The 24,494-nt window shown below is 50.1% G+C and overlaps 2 protein-coding genes across 2 annotated transcripts in view; one reads left to right on the forward strand and one right to left on the reverse strand.

Moving 5' to 3' along the window:
- Positions 1–16,792, forward strand: part of LOC149317829 (melanotransferrin-like) — a 30,673-nt gene extending 13,881 nt beyond the window's left edge. The window contains exons 8-16 of the mRNA XM_089513242.1: positions 3,759–3,954; positions 7,370–7,521; positions 9,364–9,460; positions 10,183–10,386; positions 11,109–11,265; positions 13,456–13,523; positions 13,637–13,824; positions 14,069–14,276; positions 15,758–16,792. Of these exons, the coding sequence (XP_089369368.1) occupies positions 3,759–3,954; positions 7,370–7,521; positions 9,364–9,460; positions 10,183–10,386; positions 11,109–11,265; positions 13,456–13,523; positions 13,637–13,824; positions 14,069–14,276; positions 15,758–15,828 (1,341 nt within the window). The 3' untranslated portion in view covers positions 15,829–16,792. The remainder of the gene's footprint in view (positions 1–3,758; positions 3,955–7,369; positions 7,522–9,363; positions 9,461–10,182; positions 10,387–11,108; positions 11,266–13,455; positions 13,524–13,636; positions 13,825–14,068; positions 14,277–15,757) is intronic.
- A 6,251-nt stretch (positions 16,793–23,043) lies between these two features.
- NCBP2AS2 (NCBP2 antisense 2 (head to head)) lies at positions 23,044–24,363 on the reverse strand. Its single transcript, XM_089508538.1, has one exon. The coding sequence runs from the start codon at positions 24,151–24,153 to the stop codon at positions 23,932–23,934; it is 222 nt and encodes a 73-aa protein (XP_089364664.1). The 5' UTR covers positions 24,154–24,363; the 3' UTR covers positions 23,044–23,931.
- Between the last annotated feature and the right edge of the window lie 131 nt (positions 24,364–24,494).

A 24,494-nucleotide genomic window follows, 5' to 3' on the forward strand; every position in this document is an offset into this window, starting at 1 on the left:
CACTTATCCTTTACTAATTCCTTGTGTATACACTGATTCCAGCATCTGGCGCTTTGTTTAAGTCCATACAATGCTTTCTTCAGCTTATAGACTTTGTTAATGCCTTCAAACTCATAACCCGGAGGTTGTTCCGTAAACACAATTTCTTCTAAATTGGCATTGAGGTAAGCTGTCTCGAAGTCGAAATGATGAACCACTATCTTCCTTCTGGCAGCCACAGCAAGCACCATCCTGAGACTCTCTGCCTTGGCTGTCGGTGAGAACGTCCGATCATAATTCTCAAACCGTCTCTGTGAGTAACCTTTTGCTACTATTCTAGCCTTATATTTCACAGTCCCATCAGGCATGTCCTTCTTCCTGTAGACCCATCTACAGCCAACTACTTTCTGCTCTTTAGGTCTATCAACCACTTCAAACACTTTTCTATGCACCAATGCATTGATTTCCTGATCCATAGCCATATTCCACTTCTGCTGCCCAGTTACTGGATACCTGAGCATGTCCTTATACTCATCGGGCTCCTCTACCACAACAGCGCAAGCTCATGCCTCTTGTGCTACAAACCTCTCTGGGGGTTTCCTGACCCAGAGTCCTTCATGGAATAATGACTTTGGTTCTGCCAGGCTCATCCTCAGTGTCACTACTACTACTACTCTGGATAGCCTGCCTTTGCTCTGGCTCTTGCTCTGGTGTTTGTGTGTCTTTGGAAGTGCTTGTTTGTTTATCACTCACATCTCTGGATGTATGTACCCCTCCATTTCCATTGTTCTTATTTGTCCCAATGTTTTTGAGTTTTACAAAAACATCTTGATTTAAACTCTCCCCCCCCCCCAGCATGGGTCTCAAAACTAGCACTCCTGGAATACAAAATCCTGTTCACATCCATTAGGTACCTGTATTTGTTTCCTTCGTAGCCCACAAAACGCAGCCTTTGGCTTTTGAGCTCATTCTTTTTCCTAAATCGAGGTGAATGTACACTGAGGCAAATTGTCCAAGAACTCTGAAGTACTTTAGGTTCGGTGCACTACCATACAACAAACAATAAGGAGTTTGGTTTATCACACTGCACCATGACCGGTTCAAAATGTGACAAGCAGTTCTTGTGGCTTCTCCCCACAAATTTGCTGGTGCTCCAGAATCCTCCAACATACAATCCCTGATTTGATTTAACACACTAATCCTGCGTTCAGCCAAACCATCTTCCGCAGGACATCCGGGATTTGTAGTTTTGTGTTGGATTCCTTTCTGCCCAAACCACTGCTGCAAGTTGTTACAGAGGAATTCCCCACCTCTGTCTGCCACAATAGTGCCAACCTTGTAGGGAAACTCCCTTTCAATAGAATTGACCCATCTTTTGATCGTGTCAGCAGCCTCACTTTTGGTTTTGAGCATCGTTGCAAATGTAAAGTGGGTATGCCTGTCTACAATTAGTAGGGTAAATCTGCATCCCCTCTCAACTCCTTCCTTGATGTGGCCCTGATAAGTCTGCATGTACCACCTGAAAAGGCCTCTGGGTAATGCATTTGCTCCCCTTCGCCACGGGCAAAGCCTTGACTTTGACCCTTTTGCACACAGCAGAGTCAGGGTAACTGTTACAGCCCTCTACTCTGAACCCTGGACAAATCTTCTCTAGGTTTTTCAAATCCTTAAAGCTTATGTGGCCCATAACTCTGTGGAAGTAATGGGCACACCTATCATGCAGTGGTTTGTTTGTTACTTTCCCACACTGCACCTGTTCCACCGTGTGGTAAGTGTGGTTTTTCTTTAAGGCTTTACCACACATTGCTCCTTCCTTGGATATAATCCCCTAATCTTTTCTGAAAAGGATTTCATCATCATCATCATTAAGAGATGCCACACTTATAAGGTTATTTTGCAACTTTGGTGCACACAAAACATTATGGAATACCTTTTTGAAACTTGGGATTAATACAGACCCTTGTATCTCTCCACAGTCAGATTCACCATTTGCAAAGACCACAGTGTCCACTGGTGCTGACTTAAGGCGCTGTAGTTCTTCCCTATTAGGGGTCATGGGGCGAGGACACCCACTGTCCCAAATCCAAACAGACTGGTCTTCCTTCTCACTTACAACTCCTTCCACAGCAGTAGCAAACCCTCTCCCACCGAGAGGCTTCTCTTTCCTTTCCTTTTGTGAGTTTTGTCCTTTCTTTGCTGCGGAGACTTTCGGACAGTTCTTCATCAAATGTCCGGTCTCCCCACAGGAAAAACACCTCCGTATCCTGCAGACGGCAGCACTCCCCTCCTCGGGAAGGACATAGGTTGGCTGGTTGGTTGTCGCCTCCAGCTAGTCGCACCCTTGAAGCTCTCCTCAGAGTCTCTCCTCTGTACTTCTTCCAGTGTTCTGGATGCCACAAGGTCCACAGTTAAATCAGCTTTGGCTGCTCCCTGGAGATTGTACATCAAAAACTCCCAGTCACTGCTTAAACTACTAAGCAGTATATGGGCCTTCTGGGTTTCCTCAATCTGGATGCCACTCTCGCTGCACTCTGCAAAGTTTTCTTGCATCCGTTTTAAGTGTACAATCACGGATTCGCCTTCCTGCTGTTTACAGCAATATAGCCTTCTGCTGCACAGCATTTTAGACAAGGCTCCAGCTGGTTGGTTAACAGCCTCAAGAGCTTTCCAAGCTTCAAACGCTGACTTCTTATTTCTAATATGATTTAGCTGACTTGGCTCTGTAGCTAAAACAATTGTTGCTCTGGCTTTTTCATCACCATCTAGCTGGTCTTCATCAGTAGGAGCTGGCTGTTTCTTTACATAGTCCCATCCTGGAAACAGGATGCTTTTAATGAACGGGGTAGGACTGTTGCATTGTTCTGAAGCGTTCTAAGCACTCCTCTCTTCTTTCAACTGTGTTTTATTCTTTTAACAAGCAATCTCTTTTAATACTGTAATCATTTTGAAGGACCATCACTTCCCAAAAATAGTATTTTACAGTGAACTTGCCACAGGTCAAGAGCGTAAGAGGGGCCCCCCAAAGAAGAGATACAAGGACTCCCTGAAACAACATCTCAGGCTTGGCCAAATTGATCCCCAACAATGGTCCTCCCTGGCCTCGCATCGGGAGGCATGGAGACGCACTATCCATGATGCTGCAGCCATCTTCGAAAGCTCACGCTGAACGAGCCTCGAAGAGAAACAACAATGCAGAAAGAACCGCAACCTGGAAACATCACCCAAGGAGACTTTCTGCTGTGCTTTCTGCAACCGGACCTGTTTATCTCGAATTGGCCTTTTTAGTCACCAACGCGCTGCTTGTACAAAGCGCAGGATGAGTCCTTCCTGAATCTTTGTTCTCGAAGCAAAGCCAGAGAATGCACCACTTTTCTATGTTTCTTAATTCTACTAATATTGTGAGCCACTCTGGGTCCCAGTTGGGGGGAAAGAGCAGGACACCAATGAATATTCTCCTCCTCATCATCATCACCAACACCACCAGCACCAGCACCATCATCCCCTGGCTCTTTCCTAGGAGCTCTTCTGGGGTCTTCCTGGAGGGGTAGGTGGCTTTGAAGCCTGTTCCTGCTTGCCCTTTGGGGACACAGGGGTCTCCATCTGCCCTACCACCCCCACCTTCTTATTTGGGGGTTTCCTTGACTGCCCCAATGCCCTCCCTTGGCTCCCTGCCTCCCCCTCCTCATTTGGGGGTCGGCCGATGGAGGGGGTCCTGAAGAGGGGTGGAAGGGGCAGGTGGGTCACAAGGAGGCCTCTCTTGCCCCCCATTGCCATTGCAGGAGATGTTTGGCGCCCCTTCCTCCTCCTCTTCGGGGGTCTTCCAGATGTTCAGCTCGGGGTCCTATGGGGGCCAGGACCTGCTCTTCAAGGACTCCACGGTGAGGCTGGTCCCGGTTCCGGAGGGGCAGAGCTACCAGGACTGGCTTGGGGAGGAGTACCTCCACGCCATGCGCGGCATGGACTGCGACCCCACAAGTAAGGATAAGGATAGGAATCATAATAAAATTGATTTCTTTCCCATCTCTCCTCAAGGCTCGAGGTGAGATTGTTGTTGTGTGCCTCCAAGGCTGCATCCACACTGCAGAAATAATCCAGTTTGACCCCTCTTTAAGCACCAAGGCTCAAGGCTATGGAATTCTGGGAATGCCAGTTTGTTGTGGCCCCAGAGCAGAGCAGAGCATGACTAAGAAGTATGAGAGACAGTGTGGCATAGTGGTTTGAGCATTGAACTAAGACTCTGGAGTCCAGGGTTCGAATCCCCGCTCAGTCATGGAAACTCATTGGGTGACCTTGGCCAAGTCACACTCTCTCAGCCTCAGAGGATGACAATGGCAAACCCCCTCTGAAGAACTCTTGCTAAGAAAACCCTGTGATAGGTTCACTGCCTTAGGGTCACAATAAGTTGGAAACAACTTGAAGGCATACAACAAAATGAAATTCAACACGGAGAAATGTAAGGTACTGCACTTAGGGTGGAAAAATGAAATGCACAGATATAGGATTATGGGGGACACCTGGATGAATGAAAGTACATGTGAAAGGGATCTGGGAGTCCAAGTAGACCACAAGTTGAACATGAGTCAACAGTGTGATGCGGCAGCTAACAAGGCCAATGCAATTTTAGGCTGCATCAGTAGAAGTATAGTGTCTAGATCAAGGGAAGTCATAGTGCTGCTCTATTCTGCTTTGGTCAGGAATATTGTGTCCAGTTCTGGGCTCCACAATTTAAAAAGGACATTGAGAAAATGGAGCCATGTGTCCAAAGGAGAGCGACTAAAATGGTGAAGGGTCTGGAAATCATGTCCTACGAGGAACAACTCAGGGAGCTGGGGATGTTTAGCCTGGAGAAGAGAAGGTTAAGAGGTGATATGAGAGCCCTGTTTAAACACCTGAAGGGATGTCATATTGAGGAGGGAGCAAGCTTGTTTTCTGCTGCTCCAGAGAACAGGACCTGGAACAATGGATGCAAGCTCCAGGAAAAGAGATTCCAGCTCAACATTAGGAGGAGCTTCCTGAGACTAAGAGGTGTTTGAGAGTGGAACAAACTCATTCCTCGGAGTGTAGTGGAGTCTCCTTCCTTGGAGGTCTTTAAGCAGAGGCTGGATGGCTATCTGTCGATGGGGATGCTTTGATTGTGATTTCCTGCATGGCAGAAGGGGGTTGGACTGGATCAGGGCCCTTGCGGTCACTTCCAACTCTATGATTCTATGAACAATGACAACAACAACAAGAAGAAGCATGAACTCAAAGATATAGCCATGTTAGTCTGTAAAATCAGTATGCAAAGGGATCTTGTAGCACTTTTGAAATGAGACTAACTGAAAGAAACAATATCCAGTAACTTCAAATTTCCACCAAACGGCAGTACCTTTATGGGGCCAACCAAAATGCACACTATACATGTGTAACGGCAACACTCCTTCACCTTATGGCAGTCCTATGGGGTTTTCTAATCCCACCCCGCTGCCACCAATTTATGTAACAAACCCCCTTTCTTATATGGCAGGCGCTTGGGACTTTTATTCTCTCATCGCTGCCACCAAATATGTAACGACTCTTTATGCTCTACCACCAAATATAATTGATGACCGCACCCTGTTTAAAACTCAGGTTCACAGTATTATATAACATAGTAGCGTGGAAATAATATATATGGCTGACAAGCCTTTAGATAAAAGAAAATATGAACTTTATTGAACAAAGGGTTTGAACAGCTATGACTTGAACTGAATGGCATTAAAGAGCTGTTAGTTCAGGCAGGTGTTACTTTGTTACATTGGTACTCTTTCCTTCGTTACTGTATTCCTCTTTCCCTGGATATCCTTTAACCACCTCAGGACTTCCCTGCCCCTCTTTAGGCCATTCTTTTTACTAACTCAGCCACCAAGGCTATAACATCTCTCCGGAAATTAGGTAACCGAAACCCCTCTTTCTGAGTCTGGCTGTAGCGGGTGAACCCCAAATCCACGAACCCGAAGGCCCATGGCCTGCCAGAGGACAAGCAGAGTCAAAGAGACCGAACTGGCTAGGATTAAAAAAAGCGCTTTATTCTCTTGGCCAAGGGCAGCAGCACGCACAGACACAGCAAGGTGGGCGTTATCAAAAATGCAGCCCCGAGGGAGGGCCTCTTGCCATCTTGTTTTATGCCCTTCTAACTCTACTTTTCCTCGCGTAAGCCAATCACAAAAGCGAAACAGCATTATGTCCTACATTGTCTTTTTGGCATTACATTTGCTTGCTTGCTTGGAATGTCCAGAGAGATAACTGTAAGATACATACTGGGCTAAGCTAGGCTCTTCAAGGCCGCTGGTTAAACACAGGCCATTGTGTTCAGAGTCCTCCAGAGGAAGGAGGGGGTGATTATGTGAGTGTGTTTGCTACTGCCACACACAGAAAGAAAGGGTGGGGGCCAGCATAGCCCATTTGCACTTTACTCTGTAGGCTCAATCTATGGGCCTTCTGTAACTATTGATTCTTTTGCTAAGCAGAGTACAGAAGCAAGAAAGCATTATTATTATGTCTCTCTCATGGCTACACTGAGTCTCTCCTTTCTAGACACCCAAATTAATATTGTCCCTCTTTGGACCTTGGTCTATTATCAGCACCCCCAATAACAAAATACTGTCCCCTCAGGAACTATTGGAACACAGTCCTCTCTTGGACTCTACTGTTCCCCAACTGAACTCCATTCTAAACCCTAACTGACAAAACCAACTGCCAAGAGGAATCTTCAAACTCCTCAGCCAGCACCTGATTGCCTGATTGGCTTAGGGTCTCTGGCTTCTGATTGGCTGGTTTTTGAGTCAGTTCGTCACAACATGTTGCAAGCTTTCAAAGCTCCACTGGCTTCTTCATCAGGCAAGGTGTGAAAAGCCATGCTTGCAGGGGGGGGGGGGGGGGGGGGTTGAAGTTGTTAAATCATAGGCCTGCCTTTTTCTGTTTCTGTTCTCAGTTCAGATGGCATGGATGGAGGGGTACGTCTTGCAGGCTGGCATCGCCTCCTTCTGGCCATGTGGCAACTGGCAGATTTTCAGAGTCCAAGAAATTTAACATCTATTTGCAACACACAAAAAATGCTTCCTTTGAAATCTAGTCTGTCTCCAGAAAGAAGTTGGCAGCATGAGCTTTTGCAGACCTGAGTCTCTTTCCTCAGATGCATTTGGTTATTTGCCCTACAAGATCTCTTTGCATAAGAAGCTTGAACTTACATTTCTTTGAGTGCTGTTAGCTTTTATTTGGGAACGTCCTCCATTTTGCTGGAATGTCCCACATTTCATTGCGCCTTGATGGGGTTACTGGGGCAGCTGGTCAGCCTGGCTTGGCCGAGGGTTCATGTCACGTTAAGGGACAAGTCCCCAAATTTGCCCATCCTGGGGTCTCTCTCTTCCAGGGCTGCCAGAATCCCTGCGGTGGTGCGTCTTCTCCTCGGCGGAGATTCAGAAGTGCAGTGAGATGGCTTTGGCTTTCCAGAAGCAACGCCTGAAGCCCATGATCCGCTGCGTCTCGGCTGAGTCCCGCCATCTCTGCATGGAGCAGATCCAGGTGGGCTTCGGTCTGGTGGGGCTCTCCGTGGCTGTTTTGGGTGGTCAGCCGGTGGTTGTAGTGCTGCCACAGACTCTGTGCGTGACCAGCTACATGCAGCCGAAGGCAGGCTGACCAGACACTCTCCTTTTCCAGGATGTGCCTGTTGGCAGTTCAAGTTTCCTAAGGCTTCAGCCTTTGTTTAGGAAACAAAAATATCTAAACATCAAAAAAAATCAAAGCTAAACCTATGAGGGCCTAGCTTTCAATCATCAGAGTTAACAGCGGATGGTTCTCTGTCTAAGGATACTTCTCTCAGAAACAACACAAGTAGTTTGCAGTTTAAACAAAAGTTTACTAGTAGTTTGAATCTACAAATGCATAGATGCTCCATCCTAACCTAGCCATTTAATAGTTCAGATAGAAGAAGAAATTTTTATCTCAGCATCTTTCCCCAAAACATTGAAAGAGATGGAGGACCAGCAGAAGCAGAGGAGTATAGTGTCTAGATCAAGGGAAGAAGTCAGAGTGCCACTGTATTCTGCTCTGGTCAGGCCCCACCTGGAATAACACTATGTCCAGTTCTGGGCAGAACAATTCAAAAAGCATGTGGAGAAACTGGAGCCATGTGTCCAAAGGAGGTCGACTAAAATGGTGAAGGGCCTGGAAACCATGAAGCCCTATGAGGAAAAACCTAGGGAGCAGGGGATGTTTAGCCTGGAGAAGGTTCAGAGGTGATATGAGAGCCCTGTTTAAACACCTGAAGGGATGTCATATTGAGGAGGGAGCAAGCTTGTTTTCTGCTGCTCCAGAGAATAGGAGACAATGGAGCAATGGATTCAAATTACAGGAAAAGAGATTCCAGCTCAACATTAGGAGGAACTTCCTGAGAGTAAGGGCTGTAGGACAGTGGAGCAAAACAGTGTAGTGGAGTCTCCTTCTTTGGAGGTCTCTAAGCAGAGGCTGGATTGCCATCTGTCAGTGGGGATGCTTTGATTGAGAGTTCCTGCATGGCCCTTGGGGTCTCTTCCAACTCTATGATTCTATGAGAATCTCTGTGTCTAAAGGGAAGTGCCCTGAATCCCATGGTTTGTTTACCAATTTACAAAAGTATTTATTGCCCTGTGATTCAGTAGGACCATGGAGTTGGTGGAGTTGGACCATAGAGTTAGAATCATAGAATCATAGAGTTGGAAGAGACCGCAAGGGCCCTGATCCAGTCCAACCCCATTCTGCCATGCAGGAAATCACAATCAAAGCATCCCCAGCAGATGGCCATCTAGCCTCTGCTTAAAGACCTCCAAGGAAGGAGACTCCACTACACTCCGAGGAAGGAGTGTGTTCCACTGTCTAACAGCCCTTACTGTCAGGAAGTTCTTCCTAATGTTGAGGTGGAATCTCTTTTCCTGTACCTTGCATTGTTCCGGGTCCTGTTCTCTGGAGCAGCAGAAAACAAGCTTGAATCATAGAAGAGACCACAAGGGATTTTTGAATGAGAGTAGTCAGCAGAGTTGGCATGCAGGATGGTCTCTTCCTTATGGCAGAATGGGGTTGAACTGGGTGACCCCTGGGGTCCCTTCGAACTCAGGTCAGAGGCCACAGGCCTGGGCCTGCAGGACCCGAGCAGGAGGTATTGGACAGGGGCTCTTGGAGTCATCACTGTGTGTTGAGATGGATTCAGAAGCAGCTATCAACAACAAACCCGAGTTCTCCTTGACTGCCATGGATATTGGGAACAGTGTGATGCCAGCCTGGCAGGCGGCGGGCACCTTGGCGCCAGGGCATCCCACCACTTCCCCTTGACTCACCACTTTCAATGAGGGCTGCTTTCACACCCTGTCCCTGTTTCTGCTTTCCTTTCAGAAAAGGGCCATTGATGCCGTGACTCTGGCCGGAGAGGATATTTACACAGCTGGGCGGGACTTCGGCTTGGTGCCGGCCGCGGGGGAAAGCTATGCAGGTGAGGCCCGAGAGAAGCCAGGCCTTGTGGGGGGACAGAGGGAGGACATGCCACTCTTTGTCCCCAGCCAGCCGCCCTGAGGGTCTCTGGGGGCTCTCTGGGGCCTGTGGGAAGCCAGAGATGGGGGGAGAATGCCCTGCCAGGGTTGCCCTGGAAGTCTTTCAACAGAGGCTGGATGGCCACCTCTCACAGTTGTTTTGATTGAGAGTTTCTGCATGGCAGAATGGGGTTGGACTGGATGGCCCTTAGGTCTCTTCCAACTATATGATTCTATGATTGTATGATTCTATGACTTGCCTGGTCATGCTTCCTCTTGCTTGGCGGCCCAAGGGAGGGGGCATGCGCATGCATATTTGGGGGGCTCAAATATACCTGTCCCCAAGACCTGCACTTTGGATCCCATCGGAATGGAAGGCAGGGAGCTCAGTGGACGCTAGCTTGGCTTGTGCCCACTGGATGGAGATGGCAGTGCCCAGAGGGTCAGAGCCCTTGATCCCTGTGCTGCTCCACTGCCCTTCCTTTTCTACATCTGGCCCTTCATGCCAGAGGGGACCCTTCCCTCTTGGGGTCTCCCCCCCATAGCCCCCTGGCAGCGCACCAGGCCCATTGCCAAGGATCTCTTCCCCAGCCAGTTCCCCCATGGGGTCTTGGGTTTGGGGGATAAGTGTGAGGTCTGAGGTCAGAGGGCCTTCCTCCCACTGTGTGTCTATCTGTCTCTCCAGAGGGGGACACCAACAGCACCTACTACGCCGTGGCCGTGGTGAGGCGGGCGGCACAGGATGGCGATGGTGCCTTCACCATCCATGAGCTCCGCGGGAAGAGATCCTGCCACACAGGCTTCGGCCGGAGGGCTGGCTGGACCCTGCCGGTGGGCCTCCTCCTCAGCAAGGGCCTGATCCAGTCTCGGGGGTGCAGCGTCCTTGAGGGTGAGTCAGGGACGGAGAGATGGGGGGCTGCTCTTGGGGACTGCAGTGCTTCTCTCTCATGGGCAGCAGGGCATATGTCAGGCTTTGAGGATGCCGCTCAGCCCCCTTCCTCTGAAAGACTCTTGACCCTTCCAGGCTGCCTAGATTCACTGAATCAGGGCAACACTGCGAGGCTGGCTGGGCTGAGAGGTAGCAAGCATCCCTGCCCAGTGTGGAGGACCCAGCTTTCCTTCTATCTCACCTTCCCTTTATGGCACGTGCACTAAGGCAGGGTGACCAGACATCCTCTTTTTCCAGGACATGCCCTACAGTTCTACCTTCTGTCCAGGAAGAATCCCACAATGTCCTTCATTTTGAGCAAAACCAAGAAGCAGGAATTGATATTTCTAGGAGAGTTTCCAGCTTTTATTTGGCCAAGTCCTCAATTTTTCTTGAATGCCCTACATTTTGAGGTGCCTTCTCCTCCTTTGCAGTTAGGAGGATATGTAAGGCAAAGATGGGAGGGTGGGACATGGGAGGGGCTCTGTGTGCTGTCGTACTACACAAACCCCGTGTGTCTGTGCCACCCAAGGATGATGGACATTGCAGTCCCGCATCCCTTGGCTGACTGGTCCTCAGGCCCCCTGCCAGGGTGACTGAGGGCAGGCCAGGCCAGGGCCCTTCTTGTCCCCTTGGCATCCTCAGGGCCCTGACCCACCCAGCCTGCCTCTCTCTCCTTCCAGCCGTGAGCACCTTTTTCTCCGCCAGCTGTGTCCCCACTGACCGACTCAAGGGCTTCCCACCCAACCTATGCAGACTCTGCGCCGGAGATGAAGATGGCAACCACAAGTGCGAGGCCAGTGACCGGGAGCGCTACTTTGGCTACACTGGAGCCTTCAGGTGAGGAGCCGCCAGGCAGAGGTGGCCCATGGTATACCTTGTCATCTCCTCCTGGCCCCTGAGATTGCTTGATCCATGACCTCTGGGGCCAGGCTTTGCCCCAGCCTCCCCTTTCTTCCTCCCTGGCATTCCTTGCCTGCACCCCCTTTGTGGCATGTGGGGCGGCCGTGGCTGCTGTGTTGCATTGGAGGAGAGAGGAGCCCTCTCCAAAAAAGTGAGGTTCCTCCACGCTCGCCCCTATGCCTTGCCCATAGCCCTCCCCAGGCCCTGCATCCTCTTGGAGCCTGTGACCCAAGGGCCACAGACTCTCAGGGCCCTTCCAAGGAGCCCTGGTGGAAAACAGGCACCCAGAGCTGGTGTGGGTGGGCTTATCATTTATCATAAAATACTGATGATGATGATGATGATGGGTTAGGCTCCCATCTGAATTCTGGAATGTTGTGTCCAGTTCTGGGCACCACAATTAAAAAAAGATATTGAGAAACTGGAGCATGTCCAAAGGAGGGCGACTAAAATGGTAAAGGGTCTGGAAACCATGAAGCCCTATGAGGAGAGACTTAGGGAGCTGGGGATGTTTAGCCTGGAGAAGAGAAGGTTAAGAGGTGATATATAGCCCTGTTTAAATACTTGAAGGGATGTCATATTGAGGAGGGAGCAAGCTTGTTTTCTGCTGCTCCAGAGAATGGGACACAATGGATGCAAGCTACAGGAAAAGAGATTCCACCTCAACATTGGGAGGAACTTCCTGACAGTAAGAGCTATTCAATGATGGAAGGCGCTTCCTCGGAGATTGTGGTGGAGTCTCCTTCCTTGGAGGTCTTTAAACAGAGGCTGGATGGCCATCTGTCAGGGATGCTTTGATTGAGCGTTTCTGCATGGCAGAAGGGGTCGGACTGGATCAGGGCCCTTGCGGTCTCTTCCAGCTCTATGATTCTAGTTTCTTGAAATGCTTTCCTGCTGGTAAGGAAGGGGGGCACTCTCAAAATGGGTGGGTGGGATTCCTCCCTTGCAGAGGAGGAGACAATCCCCTCACCTGGTGCTGGCCCACCCTGTCGAGGTGCAAGCTCTTTCTTGCCCAGTTGAGGAAGCACCAAGGGTGAGTGAGCAAGGGGTCCACACCCGGAGACCCCTGTTCCAGAATGGATAGAGAGATGGGACCCATAGGGAAAGAGGAGGTGGAGTGAAGGGCCAGTGCTGCCTTACCCTATGAAGTCATCTAAAAAAGTGCCACTGAAGGGCCTTCTTCACTCACCCCGCTGCCATCTGATCTCTGAGGGCATTCTCCTCCCCCAAGAAAAATAGCCCTTTATGTCTTTCCCCCCTCAGCCTGTGCTCAGGGGGCCCCAAGCAAGCCTGGTGGCTTTTCTGTGGGGATTCCCCCCACTCCTTTTCTGGGTGCCATGCAGAAAGATGAATCTTGTCGCAGAGACGGAAAGAGACCCAGGTGCACACTGTTGGAATGTAGTAGTAAAAGTTGGTATATTTTAAGCGCAGCAGCGTGTGAGCCAACAGTATCTGTCTAGCTGACCTTCTGGCAATTAAACAAGATACATTGGAAAGGTAAAAATAAGACTTGCTTTATTGTTATGAAGAATTCATCTGGGATCTGAAAAGTAAGTAGTCAGTAGAGAAAAAACGATATTGTGGCAGAAGAGTCCCTACAGCTGACTCCTATGCATGCAGGTAAGAAGAAGAACATCCTTAGAGGGACAGCCTTGTGACTGCATTCTTCTTGGACCAAGGCAAGAAGGAGAAAGGGGCAAACCATTAACCTTTAGTAGGGAGTTGGAGGAGATAGGAGACAGGAGGTGACCTCCTTACAGTCACACCGACCAAATGCCCATAGAGATAATCAATGCAACTGTAAGGAAGTCAATCCCCTTTCTCCCAATTCTACAGATACAAGCATTGATGCAATATTCCAACACACACTCTTGTTGTGTGTGTGCATACTAATGGTGATGGCATAGGGCTGTGCTGCCATCCACAAAGTGGTATGTGTGTGTTTGTGTGTAGGATGGATCCAGGCCTGCAAGCTTGGCCCCCCAAAAGAAAACAGGGGCCCGCAGTGCTCAGGTTGGCAGCAGACACTGAACGCCCGGTGTCGCCTCCATCCCTTAGGGTCATGATGCCTGCCAGGGTCTGCTCCTGATGCCTGATTTTCACCCATTGCTGCTCTTTCCATTGCAGGTGTCTGGCAGAGGGTCATGGAGAGGTGGCCTTTGTCAAGCACACCTCGGTCTTTGAGAACACGGATGGTACGTGGCTCCCTCCTCTCATCCTTTGGAGGGTGAGGGATAGAAGCAGCTCTCTCCCCAGAAAGCCCCTTTGGCCCCCTTGAGCAGCACTTTTGTGTCTTCCTGCTTTCCAGGCCGCAATGCCGCACCCTGGGCCTCTGGGCTGCACTCAGCTGACTTCCAGCTCCTGTGTCCCAATGGGGCTCGCGCTGAGGTGGACCAGTTTGCCAACTGCCACTGGGGGCGAGTGCCCCCACGGGCCATCATGGTCCACCCAGAGACCAACCCTTTGGCCGTCTACGGACTTCTGGACCGGGCTCAGGTACTGCTACTGCTGCTGCTGCTGTGGCCTTGTTGGGTGGGTGACCTACAAGGATGGCAGAGGGGTCTCTGAAACCGACCGGCTACATCCTCCCTTCACCACCTGGAAGTGCGGGGGCTTCCATTTTCTCTGGAGAACTGGCCAGAGGCCGGCCAGAAGGAAGAAGTGGGGAAGGGTGGTGGCCATCACAGCAGCTGCGAGGGAGGGTCTCCCTGGTCTGATGCAAACCCTGCTTGGCTTCCAGGATTTCTTTGGAGCTGAGAACAACAGCAATGGATTCAAGATGTTCAATTCCTCTGACTTCCATGGGCAAGACTTGATTTTCAGGGATGCCACCATGGCCATTGTGACTGCTGGGGAAAGGACCACCACTGACGCCTGGCTGGGGCAGACGTTCCTGGAGGCAATGGAGGGCTGGGAGTCCTTCTCCTCCCCCCAATGCTCCAAAGCAGGTGAGCCCGCCTATCCAGCACTGCCACACCAAACCCTTTGACACCCCTCTTCCAGGGGTCCTGCCCCACACTGAACACTCATTGTCAGGCGCCTCTGGGTGAATTTGTCAGGGCTGCCTGGGAGGGTGGCAAAAGGACCACAGGGCCTTTTCCCCAGAGGATTAGTAAACCAGCTTCCAGGCAGGTTTCCTGCATTTCCCTCATCCCAAGGGGCCTGGCTGAAGACATTCTGCTTTGCCAAAGGCTTTCCTAAGCTTCTGGGAGCCTTGCAAGGGCTTGACTACTGCTGCCGTGGCCGCCTGTGTCTGCCTCTGCAACATCTCTCATCAATTTGAGGAGAGAAAAAGTAGAGCAGAAATCCTGCAAATACCCGAGAATTTTTAAGCAAGGAAAATGGGCACAAGGACTCACAAGCAAACCCTATGAGTGAAGCTGAAGGCTTTCATCCATAGTTTTTTGTGGGTTTGGGGGGCTCTGTGGCCATGTTCTAGAAGAGTTTATTGCTGACATTTCACCAGCATCTGTGGCTGGCATCTTCAGAGAATCCTACAAGCTCACACCTTCCAGATTTAGGGAAGGCAGGGAATGCCCTTCAAAGGGGTGAATGCACAGGGTGGCCAGACATATCCTCCTTTTCCAGGACATGTCTTCCATTCCAACCTTCTGTCTGGGAGGAATTCTGAAATGTCCTCCATTTTGAGCATGACCAGGAAGCAGGAATTATATTTATCTGAGTGTTCCATAGAATCGTAGAGTTGGAAGAGACCACAAGGGCCATCCAGCCCAACCCCCTGCCATGCAGCTTTTGTTGTGGAATGTCCCTCATTTTTCTTGAATATCCTACATTGTATGGTGCCTTGTCCTCCTTTGTGGCTAGGACATATGGTCACCCTGTGAATGCACCAACATCTTCCTATGCAACTGCTTACCTGCATTCTAGGTGTGTGGTGGTGGCTATTAGAAACAGAATAGACCAGGATCTGTTCCTAAAACCCGAGACAGAGAAGCTCAGTCGGTTGTCCAGGGAGGCCTTTGTGGAAGCTGCTAAAAAAAGATCTGACCGGGCTTTATTGCAGGAAGAAGGTCAAAGAGAGGCTGGGGTGGGGAAGAAGACCAGTTCTGAGCACCAAAGACTCTCCTCCAGGTGTAGCAGCTGAGCAGCATAGTGGGTTGGGCTTAGTGGTCAGAGTGCGGGGTGAGGGCCACTCCGTCCCCATTCCCCCATGGAACTGATCCGTGCCCCTCATGCTCTCAGCCAGGCCCACCGCAAAGGTCATTGCAAGAGCGGGCACTGCATACAAAGCACTGGATCTGTTTTAGGCAGGGTGGGAGGAAAAGTGGAGATGTGGGTAGGCAAACTCAACAGGGAGCTGGCACTTTGCCCATGTGCTTGGCAAAAGGGGCAGCCATCTGGGTCCAAAAGAGGGGCAGAAGGCAGTGGCAGCAGCCCCTATACTCTGACGGTGCCTCTTCTTTTCCAGCTGCCAGGCTCGGGAACCTCTGCCTCCTGCTCCTGATGCTAATCCTTTTTGCGCGCTGCTTCTCTGCATGATCTGAGTGCCAACAGCCAAGCAAGCAAAATGCAGTTGTGCTCTGGGACATCGGCTCACTGGCTGAAGAATGTGGCACTTCACCTCCTTCTTGACCCTCTGCCTTTGGCGGCCCTGTCCCTCCACTCTTCCCTTGGGGAGATGGAGTGCCCCTAAATTCTCTGAAGGCCTCAGGTGTGCCATTCACCTCCGGTGCCCCATGGGAAGGCCCAGGCCATTTTGGAGGGGAGGCGATCCATATCCCCTCTTCTTCTCTTTGCAGATGTTTGCCCTGCAGTTCTCTGTACCAGTTCATGTACTGGGTAACTGCCTTGAGATTCCCACAAATTGAATGAATGGGGCACAGCAATGGGCTGGAGGCATATACTGAGGAAAGTCATTCCCATAGGATGCCTGGGGCCAGGAAGGGGCACAGTCTAGCAGAAGGAAGGACTGTGGCACATGCCATTCACCTGGAGCACAGAGGGGACCTCCTGCCACATGGACTGTGGAGGGAAACATTTGGCTGCAGTGGGATCTTGGTCTGTAGCATGCTCGGGATGGAGGCCCTTCTCCTGATGCTGGGGTCTCTGCCCTCTGCACCTGTTTCTGACCCTGCGCTATTTTAATAAAGATCCAGTTGGTCATACCCAGAGCCTCCTCATAACCCCTGTATGCAGTAGGGCTTGAAACAGTACCATTTGGCGCAAGAGATAGCAGTCAAATGATCCAGCGCAGCGACTGGGTGTACTTAGACTGCTGTGGGCAAGGAAAAAGTCCTTTACAGCTGAGTATAATTTACCAGGCATTCTGACTGTACCAAAGGGGTAGACTGGAGGTTATAGGTTTACTGTATTATGGTTTGGGGGTGGTGAGAAAACAGAAATAGTGAAAGAGTTCTGATATCTGGGATCAAACATTGATAGGGATGGGACTGCAGCCAGGAAATCAGAAGATGAGAAATGGGGAGAGCAGCTATTAAAGAATTAGAAAAGATCCTAAAATACAACAATTGATCTCTGCCAATGAGAGGCACCCACAGCATTTGTTCTCCACCTTCAACGCCTTGCTTAAACCTCCCTCTCCTCCTGTCTCTTCATCATTCTCTCCTAATGACTTTGCTAATTATTTCATCTCTAAGATTACCACTATTCGCTCTGAGATAGTTCCCCCCGATTCTTCTTCTGCTCACAATCTTCTATCGCCTTCGCCTAACAGATTTTCTGTGTTTCCTCCTGCCTCTTTGGATGAACTCTCTTCACTTCTGAACTCTTCCAAACCTGCAACCTGTCCTCTTGATCCAATTCCTACTTGTCTTCTTATTTCTATAGCTCCCTCTTTTCTGCCCTCGCTTCTCCATATCTTCAATCTCTCTCTCTCTACAGGCTCCTTCCCTTCTGATTTCAAACATGCTCTCATTTCCCCAATTCTGAAAAAACCTTCTCTTGACCCCTCCTCTCTGTCTAGCTATCGTCCAATTTCTCTTCTTCCCTTTCTTTCTAAGGTTTTGGAACAGGTTGTTTATTCTCGCTGTCTTGAGTTTCTTGAAGCCAACTCCATTCTCGATCCCTTTCAGTCTGGTTTCCGCCCAAGGCATTCCACAGAGACAGCTCTCACTAAGATCTCCAATGACCTTTTACAGGCCAAGGCTAATGGCCTTTACTCTGTTCTCATCCTTCTTGATCTGTCTGCAGCCTTTGACACTGTTGATCACTGTCTTCTAGTGGATATACTTTCTGACCTTGGGTTCTCAGACTCTGTTCTCGACTGGTTTCGATCTTATTTGTCTGGCAGATCTTTTGCAGTGGTTGCAGGAGGTCAGACTTCATCTCCTGTTCCCATATCTGTTGGAGTTCCCCAGGGCTCTGTTCTGGGTCCCCTTCTGTTTTCTCTCTACACACTGTCCTTAGGAAAACTCATTAGCTCCTTTGGTTTCTCCTACCATCTGTATGCCGATGACACCCAGCTGTATCTTTCCACCCCTGACCTTTCTCCAAGGCTTGAACAGCAAGTTTCATCATGTCTCACAGCTGTCTCGCAGTGGATGCGCCATCAGCGTTTGAAGCTCAACATGTCCAAGACGGAGCTTCTTGTCTTTCCTCCTAAGCCCACCCTTCAACACTCCTTTTCTGTCTCTGTGGACAAGATTTCCATTCAACCAGTCCAGCAAGCCCGCAGTCTTGGTTTTATCTTTGACTCTTCTCTGTCATGTATCCCTCAGATCCAGACCACAGCCAAGGCTTGTAGATTCTTTTTATACAATATTGCCAAAATCCGACCATATCTCTCCGCCTCTTCTGCCAAGATCCTGGTCCATGCCTTAGTGATCTCACGACTGGATTACTGTAACGTCCTCCTGGCTGGGCTTCCTCTTTCTCACCTCGGTCCTCTAATCTCTGTCCAGCATTCAGCTGCATGCATGATCACTTCCACCCCCCGCTCTGACCACATCTCTCCTGTCTTGGCATCCCTTCACTGGCTCCCTCTCCCTTTCCGCATTCAGTATAAGCTCCTGCTGTCGACATTCAAAGCCCTCCATGGACTGGCCCCTCCTTACTTATCAGACCTTCTTTCTCCTCACCTTCCCACTCCGTTGTTCCCTCCGTTCTGGTAGTCAAGGTCTACTGTCTCAGCCCAGGATTTCCTCTGCCCCATCTCGGATTCACCCCTTTTCACTTGCTGCCCCTCACTCCTGGAACCTTCTTCCCCCGCGAGACACAAGGGCCCTGATCACTTCTTTAACCAGCTTCAAAACCGAGTTGAAGACCATCCTGTTCAGAGAAGCCTTCCCAGGCATTGCATAATTGTCGCTTGCTATTTGATGATCGTTTGGTGCCTGTTTTATCGAACCATTTCCTGTATTGCTATGTACTTTATATGTATTATCCTACTAGAGAGGCAGGCTAGCTCCAACAGGCCTCCCTGGAAGAAGATTAACCACCAATTATGAAGCCAAGCCCTTCCTCCAGTCCATCCGCCTTGGTCCAGGCCTCGGAGGAACTGCTGGCCCTCATCCCCTTCCCCACCACCTTTCCCTTCTTCTTTTGTGTCGTGTCTTTTTAGATTGTAAGCCTGAGGGCAGGGAACCGTCTAATTAAAAACACTGTATGTACAACGCTGTGTAAATTTACAGTGTTTTATAAATAAAGGTTAATAATAACGATATACAACACAAAAGTTAGAATCATCCAAGCCACTGTATTCTCCATTACAATGTATGGATGTGAGAAAGGTCACCCACTGGGTTTACATGGATGAGCTGGGATTTGAACCCTGGCCTCCAGTCGCAGTCCAGTGCTCAAACCACTATACTAGGCTGGCTCAAGAGTTCAGTCCCAGTCCTTTGGCTCCCTCTTGCGGCCAAAATGTCGTTTGGTCATATCCAGAAAGCATGTCCAGGGTTGGGTTTTTTAAACAGAATCACAGAGTTGGAAGAGACCTCAAGGGCCATCCAGCCCAACCCCCTCCTGCCATGCAGGAACTCACACTCAAAGCATCCTCAACAGATGGCCATCCACCCTCTGTTTGAAAAGAGCCTCAAAAGAAGGAAACTCCACCATGGTCTGGGTCAGTCCATTCCTCTGCCGAACAGTCCTTACTGTCAGGAAGTTCCTCCTAATGTTGAGCTGGAATATCTTTTCCTGCAGTTTGCATCCATTGTGTCCTATTCTCTGGAGCAGCAGAAAACAAGCTTGCTCCATCCCCAACATGAGAGCCCTTCAAATACTTAAACAGGGCTGTCATATCACCTCTTAACCCTGATTAAGCATTTGAAGGGGTGTCACAATGAGAATGGAGCAAGCTTGTTGGCATGTTGGCCATACAGCAAAGTACAATGACAACTCTCACCCACAAAACAGTGTTACCTCTATTGGGCTAAGCAAAATGCACAAGACAGTCAAATTTTTAGAAACTGCAGTGGCTTCTTCTTCATCAGGCAAAAGGGTTAAAAATCATACAGGAGAAGAAGAAATGAAAATCATGATGTCACAGGCCTACTGGGGCTCCCTTGTGGTCACTCACCTGAGACTGCAAGGTAAAACATTGCTGGGCGGCATTCCCTTTTGACGTTAGGGACAGTGCAGCTGTATTTCTCCAAAAGGAACATTCCCAAACTCTATTTTCCCCAAGGAACAAGTCAGCATTCTGGTCCTGTCTCTGTGCCTCTCTGGCTCTTCAGATGATTTGGACTGCAGCTAGCTCCTGTTGTTGTTGTGTGCCTTCAAGTTATTTCCACTTTATGGAGACCTTAAGATGAATGGGGTTTTCTTGGCAAGATTGTTCAAAGGAGGTTTGCCATGGCCTTCCCTTGAGGCTGAGAGGTCTTTAAGCCGAGGCTTAATGGCCATCTGTCAGGTATGCTTTCATTGAGAGTTCCTGCATGACAGAATGGGGTTGGACTGGATGGCCCTTGCAGTCTCTTCCAACTCTATGATTCTCTAATCTCTTTCTTTGATAAAATGACCATCTTGGTAGATGAAGGGAATGCTGTGGATGTAGTATATCTTGATTTCAGTAAGGCCTTTGACAAGGTTTCCCATGACATTCTTGCAAACAAGCTTCTAAAATGTGGGCTAGACAAAGTAACTGTTACATGGATTTGTCATTGGTTGACCGACTGAACCCAAAGGATGGTCAGCAATGGTTCCTTTTCATCCTGGAGAGAAGTGACCAGTGGGGTGTCCAGTGGGGCTCTGTCCTGGGGCCAGTGCTATTCAACATCTTTATCAATGACTTGGAGGACAAAATTGGGGGCATACTTATCAAATTTGCAGATGACACCAAATTATCTGTAAGTTTTATAGTTTGTAACTTCTAATGGGACGTTGTTACTATTTTGTCGGTAATACGTGTTATGTCGGGTTTTTATATTGTATCACTTTTTGCTGTACACCGCTGTGATCTAATCTGGAATAGCGGTATATAAACACATTATTATTACTATTATTATTATTATTAGGAATAGCTAATACTCCAAAGGACAGGATCAAGATCCAAAATGACCTGAATAGACTAGAAAGCTGGGCCAAAGCTAACAAAATGAAATTCAACACGGAGAAAAATGAAATGCGCAGATATAGGATGGAGGACACCTGGCTGAATGAAACTACCTGTGAAAGGGATCTAGGAGTCCTAGTAGACCATAAGTTGAACATGAGTCAACAATGCGATGCGGCAGCTAACAAAGCCAATGCGATTTTAGGCTGCATCAATAGAAGTATAGTGTCCAGATCAAGAGAAGTAATAGTGCCACTGTATTCTGCTCTGGTCAGGCCCCACCTGGAATATTGTGTCCAGTTCTGGGCACCACAATTCAAAAAGGACATTGAGAAACTGGATCCATGTGTCCAAAGGAGGGGAAACAAAATGGTGAAGGGTCTGGAAACCTTGCCCTATGAGGAACGACTCAGGGAGCTGGGGATGTTTAGCCTGGAGAAGAGAAGGTTAAGAGGTGATATGATAGCCCTGTTTAAATATTTGAAAGGATGTCATATTGAGGAGGGAGCAAGCTTGTTTTCTGCTGCTCCAGAGAACAGGAACTGGAACAATGGATGCAAGCTACAGGAAAAGAGATTCCACCTGAACATTAGGAGGAACTTCCTGACAGTAAGGGCTGTTCGACAGTGGAATGCACTGCCACGGAGGGTGATAGAGTCTCCTTCCTTGGAGGTCTTTAAACAGAGGCTGGATGGCCATCTGTTGGGGATGCTTTGATTTGGATTTCCAGCATGGCAGAATGGGGTTGGACTGGGTGGCCCTAGTGGTCTCTTCCAACTCTATGATTCTATGATTCTCCAAGGCCACCCAAGTGGGTTTGCATGGCCAAGCGGGGAATCGAACCCTGGTCTCCAGAGTTGTAGTCCAGCACTCAAACCACTATGCCATGCTGGCTCTCAGACACTAAGCAAATCTGGTGGGAAGCATGGAGAAAAGCCCTCAGGGGTCCATGGGTGGTGATGGGGTCTGCTTTGCTCTCTGCCTGTCCACAGGCTCCTTTCCTCAAATGCTTCCTTCCCAGTCTCTCCCCCATCATCTCCTTTCGTGTCAGCCACCTTCAGGGGGATGGAGGCATCCCCTGGGGTCCTGGGCTGGATTTTTCTGCTTCACTTGTGGCCTCTTGGGCTCTGGGACCCACCATAAAACTGCATGAAGAGAGTATGACTTGACACGGAAGGACCGTTTTACGTGGCTGTTCTTCCATGTTGCCTCATCAGTGCAGTATCCCCATTGACACAATGCACAGCCATGTGCCCAATGTATAATGGCACAGTATGCTTGCGCTATAGTGCAAAAGCTATATCCCCAGTATGAGACAATTTATGCCTGAATACATGATAAGGGGGAGCCCACTCCATCCTCACCCCACCAGGATTTGCACTTTCATGCTTGGTCCTGTTGCTCATAAGGAAACATACAGCATCCTAGACTTAGGGAGCTGGGGATATTTAGCCTGGAAAAGAGATGGTTAAGAGGTGATAGTCCTCTTTAAGATTAAGAGGTGATAGAATAGCTCTTTTTAAGTTTTTGAAGGGGTGTCACATTGAGGATGGAGCAAGCTTGTTTTTCTGCTGCTCCAGAGACTAGAACAAAGAACAACGGATTGAAGCTCCAGGAAAAGATTCCACCTAAACATTAGGAGGAACTTCCTGAAAGCAAGGGCTGTTCGACAATGGAACAAACTCCCTTGGAGTCTCCTTCTTTGGAGGTCTTTAAGCAGAGGCTGGATGTCCATCTGTCAGGGATGCTTTGATTGAGAGTTCCTGCATGGCAGAAGGGGGCTGAACTGGATGGCCCTTGTGGACTCTTCCAACTCTATGATTGTAAGTAGAGCTTAGGGAGCTGGCTATGTTTAGCCTGGAGAAGAGAAGGTTAAGAGGAGATTTGATTGCCCTGTTTAGGTATTTGAAGGGGTGCCACACTAAGGAGGGAGCAAGCTTGTTTTCTGCTGCTCCAGAGACAAGAACACAGAACAATAGATTCAGCTCCAGGAAAAAAGATTCCAGGTCAACATTAGGAGGAACTTCCTGACTGTAAGAGCTGTTGGACAGTGGAAGACAATCCTTCCTTGGAGGGTGATGGAGTCTCCTTCTTTGGAGCTACCTGTCACATGGCAGGGGAGGGTTGGCCTGGATGGCCCTTGGATTCTCTTCCAACTCCAGGATCCTGTGACGCTCCCTGTGCCCTTTTACTGCCCCAGGATCTGCACTCGGGCCTCACAGTGACCACTCCTGTGGACATTCAGGGTCCTCCTCGTTTATTATTTAACAGGAACATCCAGAAAAAGCCAGAAAACAAAACAAGGAAAGCTTTAGGATACAGGTTAGAGTAACCATGGCCCCCTTGCCCCAGTCTCTGTGCTGCCCTGGGCCTTTCTGCAGACCGCCCTTGAGCCGCGTCTGCCTCCTCTGAGCTGGGACCGAGGGACCCCTCTGCGCCTCTCTTGACAATGTCCGAACGCAATGCCGCCTCGTTCCCGCTCCGGTCATTTGCCCACGTCGCTCAGCGTGGTCTGCCTCAGCGGGGGACCATGGGGCTGGCAGTCGGACGTCTCCGCAGTCTTTCCTGGCCTTCCACGCAGCCGTGCCCCCGCTGGGCAACCCGAAGGTCCAAAGGCTCTGGAGTCAGGGCTTGGCCTTTCTTGCTTCAGGCCAGGTCTGGGGTGGGCCCCATGAAGCCAGCTGTCCACTCCTGGAAAGCTTTTGGGGCCACTCTGGGCCTAGTGGTGGTTATCGCCAGGCCCAGGCCAGGCCAGTCTGCTGGGTGCTTCGTCCAGGCTTGGGCCCCACAGCGCCTCCACTCCCTCAGGGGAACCTAACAACTGCCAAGGAGGACAGGGCATCACAAAATGGAGGACGATGGAGGGAAATGATGGAGGAGGTGACCAAACTCGAAGACCAAAGCACTCATTGAAGCCCAAACTTAGGCTCCTTAGTCGGGTTCAAAGCAGAGGACACTGAGGGAGGAAAGGAGGGATGCCATGGCTAATGGGCCTTGCCTCAGGCTCACCCTAAACTGGGAAGGTAGCGCTTTAACTAGGCCTAGGGCTGAGAGGAGGACTACAAGGCCCGGCGGCCCCTGCGCCGTTGCCGGGGCAACCGCGCCCTCGGCCCCGCCCCTTCCGCAGCTCACTGGCCCCGCCCCTTCCCCTTGCTGCCGCCGAAGTCCTTGGCTCTGGCCGCGGCCTCCTCCTTCAGTTCGCGGAGGAAGGCGTCGCGCAGGCGCAGTCCGCGGGTCAGGGCCGAGGCGGTGAGGCGGGCGGCCGCCCGGATGGGCCTGGCCTCGGAGATTCGCTCCACGAGGCGCGGGTCCCGCAGCAGGAGCCCCAGCAGCAGCCGGCGGAGAACCATCGTCGCCGGAAAGAGCTGCCTCCCTCCGGGTGCCCCGCCCCTTCCGGATGCTGCCCTCCCTTCCGCTTCCGGCAACAACAAGATTCTGCAAGAGGAGAACTCGGAAGCAAAGCGTCGAGGCCGCAGGAGGCCCCGCCCCTTCCGGAAGACTAGCCAGCGGCAGTAGGAGGGGGCGGAGCCCCTGCTGGGCCCAGGCGTCTGGCGTCTGGTGTCTGGTGCGTGGCTTGGATTGCCCTGGGCTCACGGCAGCCCCGAGGCTGGCCCTGTCCTGGGTCCTCTTGCCATTGCCTTCCTGGCGGGAGGGGAGGCTGGCTCCATGGCCGAGCTCCTGGCGCTGACAT

Source organism: Sceloporus occidentalis, unplaced genomic scaffold (assembly GCF_023333645.1).
Source record: "Sceloporus occidentalis isolate IW3139 unplaced genomic scaffold, rSceOcc1.0.p SCAF_2, whole genome shotgun sequence".
NCBI lineage: Eukaryota > Metazoa > Chordata > Lepidosauria > Squamata > Phrynosomatidae > Sceloporus > Sceloporus occidentalis.

Bases quoted from the DNA above. Each gene is read 5' to 3' on its own strand.
- NCBP2AS2 (XM_089508538.1), bottom strand. From the start codon at position 24,153: ATGGTTCTCCGCCGGCTGCTGCTGGGGCTCCTGCTGCGGGACCCGCGC.